This window comes from Photinus pyralis, unplaced genomic scaffold (genome assembly GCF_008802855.1).
Source record: "Photinus pyralis isolate 1611_PpyrPB1 unplaced genomic scaffold, Ppyr1.3 Ppyr1.4_LG1, whole genome shotgun sequence".
Classification (NCBI taxonomy): Eukaryota; Metazoa; Arthropoda; class Insecta; order Coleoptera; family Lampyridae; genus Photinus; species Photinus pyralis.
The window spans coordinates 15,476,998-15,495,377 of record NW_022170249.1 but is presented as its reverse complement, the minus strand read 5'-3'; the positions used below and the strand labels follow the sequence as shown (position 1 = coordinate 15,495,377).

Below are 18,380 nucleotides of genomic sequence, written 5' to 3'. Positions count from 1 at the left end.
GCCCATAGCTTCTGACGTAGTGACCTGATCTCAACCATTTGGCCTGCAGAATTTAAATCGGCCCCAATTTTGAAGATGGGACTCTGGCAGAAGTAACTCATCTAAACACGTACCTACTACCAATCGAAATATTTTTGCTAATTTAATGCACTATAGATGAAAAAAGTTCTATCAGCTTGTTTCTAGGTATCCCATACAATTATTCACACTGAATCTTCTTTGGCGATAAGTTTCCAAAAATGTGAGCATTTTGCTGAAGCACATAGATTATTTGTTCTAAAAACTACTACTTGATTAATTTCCTAATTTTCGGCCGCGTTCCCTCTGATTAATTTGATATTAAACATCCATTTTTTCTGCAGCACGTACCTTTGAGAAGTCAGGAGTGGTGTCGCCGATGACAGGGGAATAAGAGCTGACTCTAAGACGGCTTACAATGATTGTCGCTCTAAATACGTATATTACAACATAATTATTACATTCTGTAGTTTACATGGTATTGTCAAACGAAAAAAGAACAAAAATATTAAAGAACAATTAGTGATAGTAGTAGGTAGGTATGCAGAAAAATGTTCACAATTCTTAGAGAGGTTTGGTCTTATTAACCCATTTTGTCAGCATTGCAATAGTTGCTGTTGCACTTCGTACTATGTTCCACCCCGAACGACTCGAAGGCAGTACAATCATACGAAGAACAGAACCTCGTCGCTGAAATAGTGCGCTTGTTGTCATATACATGATCTAAAAAACGGTAGATGATATTCGTGTATTGGATAACATATTACTTACTTCCATAATAAGATATGCAACTTCCAGAACAATCCATAACTTCGGTAATATTAACAAAGTCACGACATTTTTTAAGAGGGTCAGGATTCTTGTCGCGGTTACTATCGCAATAATAGCAGTAGGTTAAACCAGAACCTACGATCCGGTGGGCGAATGTACCTATGTCGAAGATTCTTTACAGAACAAAATTGTAATTGGAATGTGTTAAGAAAAACGAAAGCACATCTTCAAACATATTGATCTCTATTGCTTCAGGTTTAAATGAAGAACGTGTTCTTTCTATAGGAAACAACAGCACAAATTGTACGTTTAATGTAACAATAATTAAAGATTAAATGTAATGTAAGACTGTTGATTTTGAACTGATTGTTTTTAAAAAGGCGTCGGTAAGCTCGTATTTTTACCTGAAACCGTCAAGAAAATCTAAATTTCAGGGCTATTTTGACATTAGAAAGTTGATCTTTACCTGACTAGTACTGTAATATTTTTGCCAGACTCCCATTACAGTCCTAGTACTTGCAAAATAACAATTAGATCGTTCATTGAATAAGTTATTCAATCAACGTTTGGATAATTATAATGCAGACTATGTGGATATTTTTAAATATTAATATACCTACACAAAGGATAATGGTTTTTTATTACTAACAATTAATGGAATATGTGTGGAAGTAATTATTCCTTTAGTTTTGCGCCAGTCATTAAAAGGTTTGTACGCCTTTTTGTATCTCTTTCTTGACTGTGGGAAGCTAATATTGCACTACGGCGGCCGCAGCTTCGGCTACATTATAACAACGTCTCGCGTAGGTACTCTTCTTCACTGATACCTGCTTTTGTACCTAGTTATAAAGACTGTATAGTTGAATAGTACAAAGCATAAACTGCATTAAAAATGACACTGATTGATTGTTTTAATTTTTTTGAAATCTCTATGGAAACAATTAAATAAAGTGATTTTAGCATGCGTGATTAGGTATCAAAATTTCACACACATGTATGGGGATTTACGATAATTCCACCGTTTTAACCGGGTTGGTAGAAATCACCATAGAAACAATTGTCTACCAACCCGGTTAAACCGGTTGAATTATCGTAAATCCCCAATAATTTAATTTGGAAAAGTTATCTACATGTTGTGGTTTCAGGTAAAATTTTATACATAATACTTCATGAAAGTGACCTGACTTGGAGGCATTAGAGAGATACTCGGACGCTGCGCGTCCTCCTACTTTTCAATAAGCCTCCGAGTCATGTAAACGACCACTTTCATGACTTATTATGTAAATAATTATTTTTACTCCGGATCCGTTAAAGATGAAAAATGTTATTTTTTAAAAGTTGCTTAAAATGAGCTAAAACGTTGAAATTGTAACTTGTCCAAGAAACGGTGATCGTAATAGCCACCTAGTTCGGGCTAGGAAGCTAAAAACTGAACAAAATAATGCACGATACTTAGGTAACTTAAACGGAAGGATTCTTCCTCCACTCAAAGACATTTTTTTTGGGTAGCTTGGGTAACAAAGAAAATTAGAAAGAAATTGATTTATATAAAGATAATTTGGCGTCAACAATGTCAAATAAAAAACTTTCGTCGAACGGCACCTTTCCTGGGACTCTCACAAGACTGGACCCCTCAAACACGTATGATATCTAAAACAGACAATGTATATTTTTCCAAGGTAAACATATCACCGATTTCTTACGTCCACAGGACAGTATAGAGGTTTAATTCTGGAAACTTCAACAGTGAAAAATACGCTTGCAGTTGCTTGAGGAATGGGATAGCACCGTGTGGGTATGCTGAACTTTGCCTTTAAAATAACAGCTCAAAATTGGTAGGTATTGAGCAAAAGGTGGTTGTAGGTACCTCGTACAGATAATACTCGCTACATTCGTCACTTTGGACCATTAAGAAGTCGACGCAGTATAACCAATCTTCTACATAAATCCAGGTTCTGAGGTATTCATGGATTGCATCCATTCCGGTTTCTTTTGTAAACTCGCCGTTTCGTGGCCAAAGTGAATCTAGTGCCGAATTTGTGTGAGATGTTGATCGTGCAGCTGGGGAAATACAATAATAATAACGGATACTGGAAAACCAAGCCCAGAGTCCCAACAAGTTTATGTGTCTGAGAATACCTTACGACTTACCTACCTTCAATTATGACGGTGATTCCTAATTTGTCTTGCTCTTGTATTAATCTACCTATAACATCAAGATAAGCAGTTGTTCATAAAGATGTGAAGGCAGCTACCGATCGAGGTTTCGATAATTTCATCAACGAAGTACCCCGAAAACGTCTCGATGTCCGAATAAAGAATGCATTCGTCTGTTAGCGCCTCGCTAATGTAGGAGCATGAAATTTCACGCGCCGCCTCAGAAATTCGGATGCGTCTTTCGATTTCGTCAATTACTGTAACAACGAAAGTTGTACCTACACGCGAATTAGCAAATGAGAAACCTATGTCAGATGTTTGCTCGGTTAATGTGTTTGGGAGTAGTTCATTGGTGTCGACTTCTGTGCATTCCGATAGTTCGATAGGGGTGCACGGTGGAGCGGGTGGAATGCCTGACCCTAACGAGCTCTCTGAGGAGTGCGGTTCATTGTCTTGCAGTGTTTCGACATATACTTCCTTGTCGCCTTCACTTGCATCTGGGTCTGTCTGAAAACTCATAATCTGAAATTTAGACAAACGACGTTTGGATTTTGAAGCGTTACTGTCAAGAGTTACTGTTTCCAAGGGAACTTCACTACGTAATTACAAGCCGCGTTTGTTCAATCTCGTTGCCGCAGGTCGCACGCTGTCGGAGACCACGTGACATCTACTTTTTGAAAGAAAATGACGAATTCCGAATCACCCGGTATAACGATTGTAATTTCGTTAAAAATATTCTTAGATTTAACATGTTTCGACAATTAATTTTAAATATGTGCGTTAATAAACCCACAATTTTCAATTCACGCATTAATAACGCACCCTGTATAACCATAAGCAACACAAATTAATGTCAGAGACAGAATTTTACAAACAGAAGTTCCCTACGAGCCCGGATTGAACCACAACGATTTTTTGGTTCCATTCCACGAATCCTAAAGAGAGTGTGACCCAGTTTTCCAAGATTGAACGACTCAAGGGGTAGTTTTAGACGCCGTACTATTAAGGCAAATTTTAGTTTTTGTTATTTGTGTTTAGTACGAATCGTTTCACTGTATGAACTTTGACGTTGAGATAGTAATTAGATTGACGGCCAGTTGCACAAAAAAAAATCCAGGATCATTGTTTAATCCGGTATTAAGACATTTGATTTGATTGGCTTTATACTGCAGTATGCAGCCAATCAAAATTTCAAAATTCTCAGATTTGGCAAATAATGTAGGATTTTGCTTATAATTCGCTTCCTGCAACCGGCCGTTCCGATTATTTTTATATCTGTTTTATTTATTGCAAAAAAATCTTCCATTGTGGGTTATACTACTCGTACATCAACTCTGTTAGAGTTTCAATAACCACTGCCTACGTACAATATCGTAAAATTTTGGATTTGATATTTCAGTGAATACGAAATTGTTTTTAGGGCTGTAGAGGAATGTCGAATTGATTGATTTAAATTCCATTATATGTCAATTCAGTAGACTCTCGTTAATACGAACTCAAAAAATTCTAAAGGATTCATTTTTTCGAGATTGTCGCACAACCGAAAGCATACAAATATAAAATATTCATTTTTATAATATAAAGGGCGATAATCAATGAGTGGCGGTCGCGACGCCTTTGGAAGTTTAAGGCCAATTCACATTATCGGTCAGATCACGGTCCGGTCAATTATTGTAGCGTGTATTTTTATGAACATGTCCTGACCGTGACCTGGCCGTTAAATGTGAATATGTGAACCTGCAAAATGTGCTGTTCACATTTTACTGAAAGTATACGCTGTTCACACTACAGACTAGTCAATAGTCAATTATGGGATCTACAGGCCACATTCTATAAGAAAATTTTTTTTCGGGTCGATCTGAGACAATTTTTTTCTCGGACCTCAAAAAAAGGCAGTGTATAACCTTCCTTTTTTACCAAAAATCGACTACACCAAAATTTCTCGGGAAAACACTTTCTTATTAATTTTGGTGCGTAGAATCCAAAACAATTCGTACTTTTTCGATTAGACTTCTCAATCAAAAGTTATAGACTAGAAACCAATTTCGAAAGAAAATTCAAAGGGCTGTAATTTTTGACCTAGTTGCCCAATTTTGGAACTGTTTGAAATTATGGGATCTACAAAAAGGCCACTTTTGGTTGTATTGTTTTCAAATTGTTGGAAAGATCTTGTAAACGCATACAATTTCCGCGTAAGGGAATTTTGTTTTTTTTCTAGGGGCAAAATTAACCACTTTTTGCAAGGCGCGCGTTTTCGAGGAGTAGTGGACGTGTCAAACTTCAAACGCGAATTGGGGGTGAACGGAACGTCGGAGGTGGGCACCGACCAAAAGGGAATTTACGGTTTTTAAATAAGGTATTTTCTAATATGCAGATAAATGGGACGAATAGGTACACTAATGCGTCTGCAATACATGTATGTATGTGTTAGGATAGGAAAAATTGAGTTTTTGAGGGGAGTCGGAATAAGTAAACCTTTCAATACTGCTTGACCCGGAACGGTTTGTTGCAGAAAGCAAACCTCGGGAGTAGGTACTATAAAAAAAACTGAAAAATGCACGAAAGCCTAAAATGCATGAGTAGACACTAGAGAGCAATGGTAAAACAGCAACGCAGCAAACTATCACATATTTAATGAACAAATTAAGTATAAATTAATTGTGGGGTCTTAGTTCATTCGTAGTAAACTCCAAAGCAAAGGGCGGCCCCAAATACGTGCATGTTGTCGTGCACGAAAAGTGCGTACTTATCCCTCTCGATGTCCCACAAAAATCTCACCACAGAGCACATGTCGTGGTACCTTTTTTCTCCAATGGTTACTATAACGATCAACTTATACCTGAAAAATGCCTTAATGCCTGAATTACCTTTACATATTATCGCACCTGTCATATTCTTCTTCCTTAACGCGCGTCTTTATCATGTTCGTTGCCCACTTCGCCTGCTTCGGACATTCCTCAGGATCGTACGATAAATTCTCCATAGCTTCCATTAAAACTTGTTTCAAAATCTTCTCCACCTTTTCAACGTGAAACGGTTTATCGCTGTCGAGCTTGTACGTATTCATAAACTTGGGCGCCTGAAAGAAATTGTACCTTGTTGATGAATGCAATAATGCCGAATATCTTAGTGCACCTCTACTTGACCGGGAGTAGATGTCATTGTTGATCAATACTTAGGTAATAATTGAACCCAGACTGCGTTCTTTAGGTCTCAAGTTCAACTAATGAAGTAAATTGCGATAGATAACGGAATACCCCAGTTCCAACAGTTGGTGCCAGGTACCAATATCTTTACCTATACCAATAAATTACGCCCAAAAATGATCGGCTAATTGGCTTTTGAAGCATAGCTTTATCTGTTTTAGTAGCTCACGCAAGAGTCACACGCTTCGGTGCGATTCAATGCGAATATTCCAATAAAAGTTTATTGATTCCATATTAAAGTAAACATAAATATATAAATAAGAAAGTGGTATCAAGGCCGTACCACTGTCTTCTGGTGATAACTTCTGTTTAGGTATGGATTTTTAGTTTTTTGATGAGACACTAAAGGAAAATTGCGTGATGTTTTTGTATAAATTTACAATCCCAACTTTAACACAAACGTTAAACGAATGTGTTTCCATTTATTTATTTAAAAAATTGCAACAAGAACATGCGAGGGGACAATTTTGTATAATTAACCTACTCATGAAGCTTAGCATTGTCCTCAGTCCTGAGTAAGTGGCGTACAAATTGCAAGATGTTTGAAATATTGATAGCGGTTTGAATGTTGGAATAATGAATGAATGTTTTACTATGGAGAGCACAGACCATGAACTTATCCACGAATATCCATCATATTATCAAGGAAAATTCTAATCGAAACTATTTAGTGGGGGTCGAGAATCCATACGGCATATAAGATGATCCAAAATCAAGAACACAGCAGACAATAAAGACCAATTATACACCTGTTTCTTATAGTATTTGTTTATACCTGCAATATAATTTAGAAATAAGGGAAATACAATGAAATCCTTAGACCATATAGTACATGGACTGCTATTCGCCCTATGCTTTCAATACAAAATGGATGGTCACGGATAGAGGGCACTGTAGTCGTGGGTATGTGAATCTCAGGGTAAACTAAAGTCGTGTAAACACCACTAGGATCGCTTAAAGAGCAGCTTTATAGTAACCGCGTAGTACGGGAAGCTTTAAATGCTCTTCATTATTTGCTATACGTCCACAAATAAGAATAAGTTTGCTTTTTTTGGGATATCTAGGCGATTAATTAATTGACGTTTGTTAATTTATAGGTTGACAGTCTCAAATCGTGTCTCATCGGACAACTTCGGACAGACTCGTTTACCCTGAAACTCACATATCCAGGCGATGTCCTTGACCATATTTTAGTTACAATTAGCAGTCCATGTACTATATGGTCTAAGATGAAATCTTATTGACGTTATTCTCGAATACATGTCTAATTAAGTAGGCGGTGTGGTCGTAATCCCATGATTGCCATGGAAATGTCACTTGACGTTTGCTTATAAAAATTACTGTCTTCGTCAATAAAATGATTTTAGTTGAAAAAGATAGTACACCGTCCATTAAATGGCTTGTACAATCTAAATACAGTAAAGCCTATTATAATTAGGTATTTAAATCTTTTGTCTTTTGGTGCATTCATTCAAAACTTCAAACAATGCTGCGATTAAAAAATAGAACAGATTTGGCAGCAGACCTTAAATTACGCGCGTTCGTGAAAGCTTCAAACAAAAAATAGGTACAACCCAAAAAAATGTTTTGCATTTACAGAAAGCGACCTAAATAGTTATTTACATAAAAATGAGGAAAATGATACATTACTGGCAAGGAAATATTGAAGTCCAAGGCCCCTTCGGGGCCGTGTACTTTAATTTCCGCGTCAGGTAATGACATTTTACTGACGAGTTTTGTATTAAATTTACCCGAAATCGTCTTTTAATACAAAATTTCAATTTTTATATATAACTTTTGATGAATGTCAATCTGTCAGTGATGACACGAGCCATTATAGACATTTGTAAATGTCAAAAATGCGGCGTAAAGTGACGGTGGGACCGGTAAAGTGACAGGTGCGGCCAGTAAAGTGACAAGCGGCAGGAAACATTGTCTGCTCTGCCTCTGTCATGGAAACTAAAATTTCCTGAGAGAAAGTAGGCATGAAAATGAAGGTTTCAGGACGATTTTGGGTAAAAGATTTTTTATTTAAAATAATAATAATAATAACGGTCTTTATTGATTTTGTTTTGGTTAGCCACGAAAAATACATTGCCTAGGGCGAGATTCAACAGTAGAAAGTCTACCCCTGCTCTTGCATCTAACCCATAATGATTCCACTTAATCGATAATGAATCACAGAAAAGAAATAAAAATATTAAAAATAAGATAAGTAAAATAGAAACAAAATTCAAAAGTGCTCTAATTATTATTGCCGTAGCAACTTCGAAATAATGCGAGTTCTAAATGCTTTGAAAGTGTACTTACTGATATGTCCATACCTAGTGTATTAAACCATTGCGTAAAATTATGTGAATGACCTCTCAAATATTGCCGTTGCATGAATAGGTGGTGTAAGCAGCCCTTTATGGCGTAAATTTAAGGTATGAACATCAGTTCGAAAAAACATCAGTTCGAAACCAGTTCAACCCCAGATAACAGTTTCTAAAGTCATTACTTAGCAACTTTAAAACACGTGTGTTTTACAGCCCCAATTTCGCACGCATTTGAGAGTTCAAAACGGAAATTGTGATTCAGGTATAATAAAATAGTATATTGTTTCCCAAGGACGAGAAGTGAGTTTTCACTGAGACGCCTCGTACGGAAATTCCGACGTGTCAGCGGATCTCACCCGTCCGTGGTAAACACTAAATTTTTTTTATTAGTATGCTAGAATTTCTTGTATATAAACGGCTAGTCAACACAGGTATAGAAATCAGAAGAGGCAGAGAAGTGGAGAGGAGGCAGGGAAGTAAAATTTTTCTGCCTGTTTTCCGCTTTTCTGCCCCTAGCAACGAAACGATACTTCGCTGTTTGAACATGATCAGCGAAATGACGTAGGTACGTAAAAAAAAGCCTCGTCCTCTGAACCATTTGCCTGTGGGGGTGGGGGCGCAAAAGAATGATTGTGGGACGCACTTTTACTTGGTGTAATATAACCGCGGTTTATTTTTGTAAACGAATGACTACCTGTTGATGATCTAGGGACATTTGGACTTTCAAAGACCTTTCCGGGCGAACACTCTTAAAAATCACTTGCCTTTAAAAACTTTTGGAAACCCTTAAAGACTGTGAAATGTTAAGGAATTCTTTTAGAATCAAGCCCTTGAAGGTTTAAAGACTCTTTAAGACCCTTTAGGACTCTCAAAGGCTCCCAAAAGTTCTCAAAGGGTGACCTTTTAGAGAGGAAATGCCTCTGGAAGACGTTCAGAGACTCTTTGATGCCATTGAAAATATTTACAACCTTCGTTATTCAAGATGTCTCTTGATCCTAACTCCTTTTAAATACTTTATGCGTTAAAGATTATAAAACTTTAGTAAAGGTTCTAAAATGCCAGTATCTTGCAGACTCTTGAAAACCTTCTTCAGGAATTAAATAGGTACTCTTAAAGGTTATTAAAAGCTCTTAAAGACCGGTAATTACCGCGGATAGATAGAGGATAGATAAAACCACTAGAAAGCTGTGTAAATCGCAGAAAACTCTTGGAGGAAAAACATTTAATGATTCATGAAGGCTTAAACATTCTTACATTCTCAAGGGCCCAAAAAGGCTCCACAAGGCTCCTCTAGATGACTTCTAAAACTTTTAAACACACAAATTTTCGAAAGTTCTTGAAGAAAGATTCTTGGTGCTATTAAGGAATCGCACGTCTATGTCCTTTAGACTTTAGTAATCTTCTTCCAATTTCATCAATTCCTGTGCTGTGACATACGATCCAAGGTACAGCAGAACCGACTCAGCAGTTTCTATCGATTATGACTCACTCGGGTTGTAAAAGGGTTAGACCCTTTCGCGTGATGTGCTTTTGTTCCTAATTTCAATTGGTTTGTACGTAGACGTTTTTGAGGAGGAAGGCGTGGCCGTGAATTCCACACGTCATGTTTGCAACATAGAAATGGACGAGATTGTTGAACATGGATTGGGGGACCTGTGGTGGCTACAGACCACACATCTCAAATTTCACTTGATGTTTTCAGAGAAATGGGAAATGAGATATGCCACGTGTCTTTGAGTGGCCCCGCGCTAGTCTGTTTGGATTCGGATGCACCATGTAGGAGAGAACCTGTCAGTCATTCCAACGAAAGATTTTAGGTTCGTGTGTTGGAACTCCTTCATACACTCACCAGACGGACCTAAGTCTGATATTCCTCCTTATTTGGAACAGTACCGTCCTTTCTAGGTCTATGAAGATCAGGAAAAGCTCCTCTTTTTTTCGTCATACTTCTCCAACGTTTGTCTAAGAATAAACCTTCATGATGGCATGCAAGCTTTCTCACATTGTTGTATTATGTTGGTAGTAATTTAACGTCTAGGAAACGTTCTAAATTTCAGTCTATTTCATTTTATTTATACTGCTGTGGAAAAGTGTTCCAATTTGAGGTCGGTATTGGTCAGAACAGATGTAGTAACAAAAAACACTTAAAATTGGCATTAGATGCAACGTGTTCTTACAATGGTAGTGCTTAATTAACAATTTCGGTATATTTTAGTTACTGGGTTACCTTTTGCGAAATGTTTTGGATTTGTGTACCCAATTGTAGCAAGATAGATACAAATAAGAACCCTAATCGAAACTATTCAAAACTATAGATAGATATAATACCCGGTAAAAACCTAATGATTAATTATCATACCTTCAAGGCGATACCATCCAATCCATATACTCCACCTCTACCAAACGATATGATACTTCCAAGCGCTAGTCTCGATTTACTTGCTCTTTCCGATTGTCTTCTCGCAATTCTATCCTGAAACATGTTTAGTAGCAATACTTCTTCGTACAATCCCACCTCTATGTTTTACCCTCGACATTTCCGTTGTGAATCGTCTCACACTTGCTCGCACACTTGCGCGCACACTCCCAGCCCTAAAAGGTGGGTAGAACTGAAAGTCTAACTAGACATATAACTTCCACAAACCTTTCAATAGCTATACTTTTCTTTGGGGCATCAATGCTGCTCTTTGGAGGTGGATATGTGTCGGCTAGGGGGTTGACTACAACGTGGGACTCTTTATGATTAACAGACGGTTTTCTGGCAAGATCATCAACAGGCGGCTGCTCATCGCCCATTCTGTTAGAAATATCCAAATATCAGACTTGAAAGTTGACAAGAATAATAATAAAACAATGCAAATTCTGTCACGTTATTCACTGCCAGCTTTTGCCTTTTTCATATCATATTCGCTGATAAGTAGCACGATCAAAGTGTGTCTTTTGCGCGATGAGGACAATCCAATGTGAAGATTACAGAAAAGTACATTTCTCGCGTGGATAGGGCTGTAAATACCAACAGACACACGTCATAGAGGACGAGATTTCCACCATGATTAAGACGTCGCCGTGCGATTTCCACGTTTTTGGACTCGTGAATATTGAAGAAGCACTTGAAAGGTCGCCGTTTCATGACGGACGCAGAACGTGGTCTGTGATTGGTACGCCTCACGACCGAAGGAATTCTGGGAGCGAGGCGAGGCAATGGAAATAAGCCACATTGATATCTAACGGTGATGGAAAACTGCATCAATAGAGTTCATACGTGCTAGCAGAACCAACACGATGCAGTTCTCCTATAATGCAAGCATTTTAACGGTTAAGGATGACCACAGGATTCCTTGGAAACCTGAGTTTATGGTCGCTGAAAAAATTATACAATTCTTTTCCTTGTGTTCCGAGGATGGTCAAACAAACTGCAATGGACCAATCGTTGGTAGGAAGTTCTCACACTCCTTGCAGGACGAGGCATGGAGATTCAGTGCCTGTTTCCTTCCATTGTTTTAGATCCATCCCTGAAGATGAATATGTCTGGTTGGGAGCCACATCCTCATCAAGAAACATGTAATAGTTTTTCTCTAATATGAATTGAGGAGTGCGTGAGATCACCCTTCTAGGATAGGCAGTCGCTTAATCGCATCGCCCAGAATTCGAGAGTAGCCCACCTCAAAATCTCTGCTATTTAACAACTCCTTATATTTCAGACACAAGGATGCCGCCTGCGTGGTCTGCTCTCTCACGTGCAGATCTAGTGGCGGCAGATCCAGAAGTTCTTATTGATATTTTGTAGTTTTCAGGGGCGGTTTTATACATCTACTCGGGGGGGGGGGGGGGGCGAAAATAAAAAAGCTACAGAATTGCAGATGCAGAGGTGCGCGGGAATTTTTTTAAGTAGCTTTGACCCAATTTCAGCTGTTTTTTTTGTTAAACTGCCGCATTAATTTCCGAATACTCAACATTCTGTACTACATTCAATTAACTTAACTTGCCAAATATGATCCCAATCCAATTTAAGCATGATTTTAAAAAAAAGCAACAACAAGCATTTAAAGCGCCATTGTTCAAAAAAAGCAAAAAAGGCAAAATAAAAATAGGCTCAAATGCTTTCATTTTTCATGAAACGTATAGATCCAAAACTAATAACCATTACATTCTGCATTCAAAATTAACGTATAAACAAAATGCCATAAATCCGCACCATATTCATATACCCCCGTTCCAGCAAATGCATTTGCTTATAGTATTGTAACTTTATTTATACTGATTGCAAATAGTAATAAAACACTACAAAAAAAATTATTATGTGGTGGTAATCAGTGCTGAGTGCAGTCTATTTAATTCGATTATTATGTAAACCTAATGAAATAAAAAAACAATTGAGCAGTATGTTTAGGGGGGGGGGCGATCGCCCCCCCCCTAAAAACCGCCCCTGGTAGTTTTAATCCCGGAACTATTATTAATTTCTTTTGTCTTCTTTTTCTGCGTAAGTCTCTCTAAACGCTTCTATCTTCTCTTGGTTTTCTAATAATGTAACAATTTTAATTACTAGCTTATCAGAAATAAATGGAATTGTGCTATAAAACGACCCACAATCTGACTAATTATGTGTGAATAAAAAATTAAACCAAATTATTTAAAATATTTCATGACTTAAAGTAAATCTTGAAGAGACGCCACTGGCTTATTACGTTATCCTAATTCTGTTGTCTCAAAACTGAAAACTCCCATCACTTAAATAACCTCACAAAATTCGTCAACAAATTCGTAATGTGAAAAGAAGTGTATTATTTTCCGATTTACCAGTTTGTTACAAGCCGTCGATATTGTTAAACTTTACTGACGTATAAAATTTCTAGGGTAAAATGCTGAGCAGGGTGCATCAAATACAGTGTTGCTTACGACGACAGTTTGCAAGTTTACCTCTGAAGTACAATGTAGAGCCCTTAACGGAGAGAAGCCTGCTAAGAGTGTCGGGAACTGATGTTGCCGATTATTTGCAAGGTCTCATCACCAACGATGTTACTCACTTGTCACATGGTACTGGAAGTATCTTTACAATGTTCCTCAACACAAAAGGTCGCATACTTTTTGATGCCATTTTATATCGAACCGTTAGCGAAAATGTGTTTTTGATGGAATGCGATCGTCGTGGAATTGAGATGTTTCAAAAGCATTTGAAAATGTATCGTGTTCGACGGAAAGTTGATGTAAGTAGCGTCGATACAGAAATGTGTGTTTATGCCATGTTTGATCCACACCACACCGACAGTGGGAAGAGTGTGCATGAGATCTCTCGACATTTAGAAGGGTTGATTGTACCGATTGAAGAGCTGAACGAAATTTTACCAGAGACCTCCAAGACGTGCAAGATGTTTAAAGATGTGCACATTTATAGCGATCCGCGTGTGGCAAATTTGGGCGTACGACTGATTGCTCCGAGAAATCTAGACCTACGCAAAGAAATAGCCAAAGTTTTTAATGTTGAAAGTAATCCTAGTCAAGAGCGCTCATATCAGTGGCTTAGATACACTTTAGGTGTAGGCGAAGGTCTTGATGACCTACCAATTGACAACTCCTTTCCATTGGAGGCTAATTGTGACTACCTGCATGGCATAAGTTTTCATAAGGGCTGTTACATTGGGCAGGAGTTAACAGCACGTACCCATCATACTGGTGTGGTACGTAAACGATTAATGCCCCTATACTTTAAAGACCAATTGAAAAGCATCCCAGAAGACAGTAAGATTATAAGTGAGAGTACCAATTTGGGAAAGTTACGAGGTGTGACTGGAAATGTTGGCTTGGCTCTCTTAAGAATTGAGAAGGCGTTGAGTGTTAGTCAAATTTGTGTTGGTGATGGAATTGCCACGACATCCAAACCATTTTGGTGGCCTATTGAAGCACCAAAAGAAAGAACTAGTTTGTCAAAGAATTAATGATATAATTATTTATTTATTATCAAAGTCTATTAAATGTGTTGATCTGTTATATAGTAGCTTGCTTTATCTAAATAATTCTATTAAGCTTTTCTTGAACAAGTTTAGGAAAGTTGTATCTGCAACTTTTAGCACAGGGCATACAGTAAGTGCCATTAATGTAGAAACTGCAATTACTGTCTTTACAGACTGATATTTTACACTGAACACAATGTGCTCCTAAAATTAAATATTCCCCACGTTTTGGAGGAGCGAAAGGATCTTCAAGAACATAGGAATCTTCTTTTAATTTGTAGTTACGCACAAATTCAGGAGACTTCCCAAAGTAATCGTAGCGTTCATGCAAATTACATAATTTACAACTGAAATAGCGTTTTTCTTCACTATATTCTGCCTCATCAGTATTTTCAGGTTGTTTTTCATCTTCCCCACTCATTAGTAACAAATTAATAATTTTTATAAAGTAAGTGGCTCTATTTGAAAAATGAAATTCAAGAAATTGAGGTTAGATGTTATGTTTTGTACTGGGATTTTGAACAATTGGGATAAAATATACAGTACGCGTCAATATACAACGCTACTCTATTGATCCAATACAAATTTTTCGTTTGAATATGGGAGATTGCATAACGAAAATCTAAACAGCCTGTGTGAATAACAGGAATCTGGACCTATTGAAAATAACGGTTCCGGTTCTGACACCTATATTGCAAAAATATTTATAAGGGTTTCGGTTCTAAAAATAATTACGGTTCCGATAACGTTTTTTTTTATTCTAAAGATCATTATGTTGAATCTTTTTTTTAGTTCACAATGGTTTTTTTCGGTTTCAAGTGAAAAATGGTTATCAATTATGCATACGCAACAAACCGAAGCCTGCCTAGCTGCTTACTTGTTTCAAAATTACAGTGGACTTGGCTGGGAGATGAACCTATATCACAGGGTGACTGACAAAGACAGAAAATATTTTGTTAGTATTATCATAGACAAAATGTTTATGATCATTGTTGGATGATGTTCGTCCCATTCTTATTTCGCAAATCGTATTCACACAAAAAAGGGGTGATAGGTAACTAAGAAAAGTCGAGACTAAAAAACCAAATATTCAACAAATTTATTTAAAAAATAGTGGTAGCTAAATTACCCCCCCCCCCCTCTTTTCCGAGCAGGTATACCCATAAAAATTTTTAAAACACAAAAAACCCGTAAAAATCGTAAAAAAATTATGAGTTCCGGTTCTCAGTAAATTTTTTAAGGGGAGGAATTACGGTTTCGGTTGTGATTTCGGTTCTGAAAATACAAACCCATCTTCCGTACAACACTTTCCCCCGGCAAACTAGAACAATATACCTTACTAAGGGCCGATTCTACAATTACACTTTTCCGCAGAATAAGATATGCTTGAAATAACTACCATAGCAATATGTATCCCATTGGTTGACACAATATTGTAACCAACGCAACCGTCAACATTTATTCTAGGTATGTCTTATTCTCGGTATATACATGGGGAAAAATGATGTCCGTTATAAATCGGCCCTTAGTGGAATAGACGATATAAAAAGTGTGTAGAAACACGAGGAGTGTAATTATCAGCTTTAGGGACGAGCCCACATAACGTGGGGTTGGCGACATCTGGGCGCCATCCTCGAGCGTGGGTTACTAACGTGGCGATTTTTCAGTTTTTTCCTATCTTCTTCTACAGTTGTGGTTCGATTGTTTTCAAGCTGGTGTCATAGGAAAGAACTCTTCGATCTCACACGATGACTTTTTTAACGGTAACGGTAGTCCTGGATCGGTTACTTTCTTATTCTGACGATCTCGTTAGTTTAGCAATAGCATTGAATATGAAGTACTTATTCAATGGCAATAGGCTCTTACAATGCTCAATTTCTCTCTCTCAATCTCAATCTCAATCTTTGTGCGCAATGTTTTAAAAAATTACATGAGTACACGCTCTTGAAATATAAGGAAGGATACACCTAACGGTGTAAAAATGTAAATGTAAGGGTATATATATTTTTTTTTGGCATAGAATCATTGAATTAAGCCGTTATTCAATGATAGAATGAAAGAGTATAAACATACCTACATTTGCGTAAAACGGCATGTCGAAATCATTTTCCATTCATGAAATATAGTAAAATAATAATTCATTTAAGTATGCTTTCAATAAAAAATTATACTTATTCCAGGGTATACTTTTGACATCCCTTTGTTTAGGTCGGGCGATCAAAAATGAGTTGCTGCCGAGTCGCCTTTGGAAGTTCCAGTTAAGTACAATTTCCTATGTAAACAAAAATTCCAAAGGTGCTGACTCGACAGCAACTCATTTTTTATCGTATAGTATAAGAATTATTCCAAATAAAAAGCCTTGTCTCGCATTATTTATTCTACTTTAAAAATTGTGGCTTTACAGAACATTGACCTAGGATATCCCAATTTAGTTGTTTCAGTACTTGCTAGCAAAACTCATTGTATCTATGGAAACGGATTAAATTTGATTTGTTTAAGGTTTTTGACTAATCAAATGTATTATATTATTCTGTCTGCCTATCAATCTGGCGTCTGGGATTGAGGCGAGAAGTGCGCGTTGGAGGGTCAAAACTACAAATCAAAATACCTCGAGAACGGAGAGAGAAACGCATCCTTCTTGCAGTTAGTTTGCAAGTCATATTCCTTTTGAACAGGTAGGCCTCTGTAGGCAAGAACACTGAAGACATAAAAATAAATTTTGTTTTGTCTTACATTCCTTTTCTTTCATAGATTACATAGAAATGACCCTTTTCGTAAATCCACAATATGCCCTTACAATTTTGGTATGATGCGAATCCTCCATTTTTAACTATTAAATGAAAGGAAAATTCAAATTATTTTAATTGTGTAAACCCCAGATTCCATCAACATCAAATTCCTTGGAGACCTAAGGAGAACGCTTTGAATTAATTTTTGCATTTGTTCCTACAAAGTTTAATGCAGAATTGCAACTTGCAAGTCAGGAAAAGATACATGATCTACAGTCCCAATTAGGCAGGTACTTAGATTAGGTTTAAATATAATATCTTTGAATATAAAACCAAACGCAAGCCTTCTGCGTACCTATAGGTAGGTATGTCAACTTTTTACGCAGATTTAAAAGTCTACTATAAATAAGAGAGAGACACTTGATCTTCTGAAAGCCATCTACATTCAAGGATAGTCCCTTGGTGACAAAACTTTATACCTATACGGCGTGATATGTCCATTTTTCACTCTATGGTATTACCAAACTAGTAGCACTCATAAAATTTTAATGGACTTTAATTAATGTTTTTAGTTGAGTCGTGTTGAAACGATACATAAAGTTACTAAAAGTTTTTAGATTTTCTGTAAAATGGCGCAGTACTGGCAGGCAGAAATTAATTATTTCTTTCATTAGCAGAAGTTTATTAATTAAGGAAGCGCTGCAGATTCGTCTTCTTGTTTGCATTGCGTCATTTTCCTCTTCTACAACCCTTTTGAAGAGTTTTGTGATGAGATGAAGTTTAAAATTGAAACTTAAGAACAGCTCGCATATCAAAATTAATTATGTATTTATGACTGAAATATTAATTTTGTTAGTCGTTGCTACAAAAATTAAAGTTGCTCGTAATTTAAAAAATAAGCAACGCAAACGTAATGAAATAATTTTTTTGTAGGTACATTAATTGCCTAAACCAAATTCAGGTATGCACGCACTGTGTACAATTTATCCACAGAGAATATATAACATTCTCTAAGGGCTCGTTATATACACTGATAGGAAATTGCCTCACTTGGCCGCAATATGTTGGACATTGCAAACAGTGACGTCACACTCTGTAAACAATGCCCTTCATTATTACATGTGTCGCACCCTCTTATTTCAGAAAACTCGTCTCATTTCTTTTCCATTGCGCTGCGTTGGAAATTGTTGGATTGTTATTGTTAAGGGTGAAATGCAGGTTTATTTCTAGTTT

The 18,380-nt window shown here is 37.0% G+C and overlaps 3 protein-coding genes across 3 annotated transcripts; 1 reads left to right on the top strand and 2 right to left on the bottom strand.

Annotated features, from left to right (window-relative positions):
• Positions 1 to 2,164: 2,164 nt before the first annotated feature.
• On the bottom strand, positions 2,165 to 3,556 carry LOC116160166 (A-kinase anchor protein 14-like). The gene is made up of 6 exons (XM_031473300.1): positions 3,252 to 3,556; positions 3,045 to 3,203; positions 2,945 to 2,995; positions 2,657 to 2,850; positions 2,493 to 2,600; positions 2,165 to 2,439 (listed from the first exon to the last, which is right to left on the bottom strand). Exons 1-6 carry the CDS (start codon positions 3,463 to 3,465, stop codon positions 2,317 to 2,319), a joined length of 849 nt encoding a protein of 282 aa, XP_031329160.1. The 5' UTR covers positions 3,466 to 3,556; the 3' UTR covers positions 2,165 to 2,316.
• A 2,056-nt stretch (positions 3,557 to 5,612) lies between these two features.
• LOC116160317 (tctex1 domain-containing protein 1) lies at positions 5,613 to 11,326 on the bottom strand. Its single transcript, XM_031473502.1, has 5 exons — positions 11,115 to 11,326; positions 10,999 to 11,062; positions 10,830 to 10,943; positions 5,832 to 6,025; positions 5,613 to 5,785 (listed from the first exon to the last, which is right to left on the bottom strand). The coding sequence occupies exons 1-5, from the start codon at positions 11,264 to 11,266 to the stop codon at positions 5,620 to 5,622; spliced, it is 690 nt and encodes a 229-aa protein (XP_031329362.1). The 5' UTR covers positions 11,267 to 11,326; the 3' UTR covers positions 5,613 to 5,619.
• A 1,855-nt stretch (positions 11,327 to 13,181) lies between these two features.
• Positions 13,182 to 14,455, top strand: LOC116159946 (putative transferase CAF17 homolog, mitochondrial). Its single transcript, XM_031473055.1, has 2 exons — positions 13,182 to 13,269; positions 13,324 to 14,455. The coding sequence occupies exon 2, from the start codon at positions 13,330 to 13,332 to the stop codon at positions 14,401 to 14,403; it is 1,074 nt and encodes a 357-aa protein (XP_031328915.1). The 5' UTR covers positions 13,182 to 13,269; positions 13,324 to 13,329; the 3' UTR covers positions 14,404 to 14,455.
• Positions 14,456 to 18,380: the final 3,925 nt, after the last annotated feature.

Excerpts from the sequence above, each read along its gene's own strand:
- LOC116159946 (XM_031473055.1), top strand. The coding sequence starts at position 13,330 with ATGCTGAGCAGGGTGCATCAAATACAGTGTTGCTTACGACGACAGTTT.
- LOC116160317 (XM_031473502.1), bottom strand. The coding sequence starts at position 11,266 with ATGGGCGATGAGCAGCCGCCTGTTGATGATCTTGCCAGAAAACCGTCT. Across the intron at positions 10,944-10,998 it reads TCACAACGGAAATGTCGAGG|GATAGAATTGCGAGAAGACA; the intron begins GTAAAACATAGA and ends AACATGTTTCAG. Across the intron at positions 5,786-5,831 it reads AAGGAAGAAGAATATGACAG|GTATAAGTTGATCGTTATAG; the intron begins GTGCGATAATAT and ends GGCATTTTTCAG.
- LOC116160166 (XM_031473300.1), bottom strand. The coding sequence starts at position 3,465 with ATGAGTTTTCAGACAGACCCAGATGCAAGTGAAGGCGACAAGGAAGTA. Across the intron at positions 2,601-2,656 it reads GCGAGTATTATCTGTACGAG|GCAAAGTTCAGCATACCCAC; the intron begins GTACCTACAACC and ends GTTATTTTAAAG. Across the intron at positions 2,440-2,492 it reads CTCTATACTGTCCTGTGGAC|ATATCATACGTGTTTGAGGG; the intron begins GTAAGAAATCGG and ends TGTCTGTTTTAG.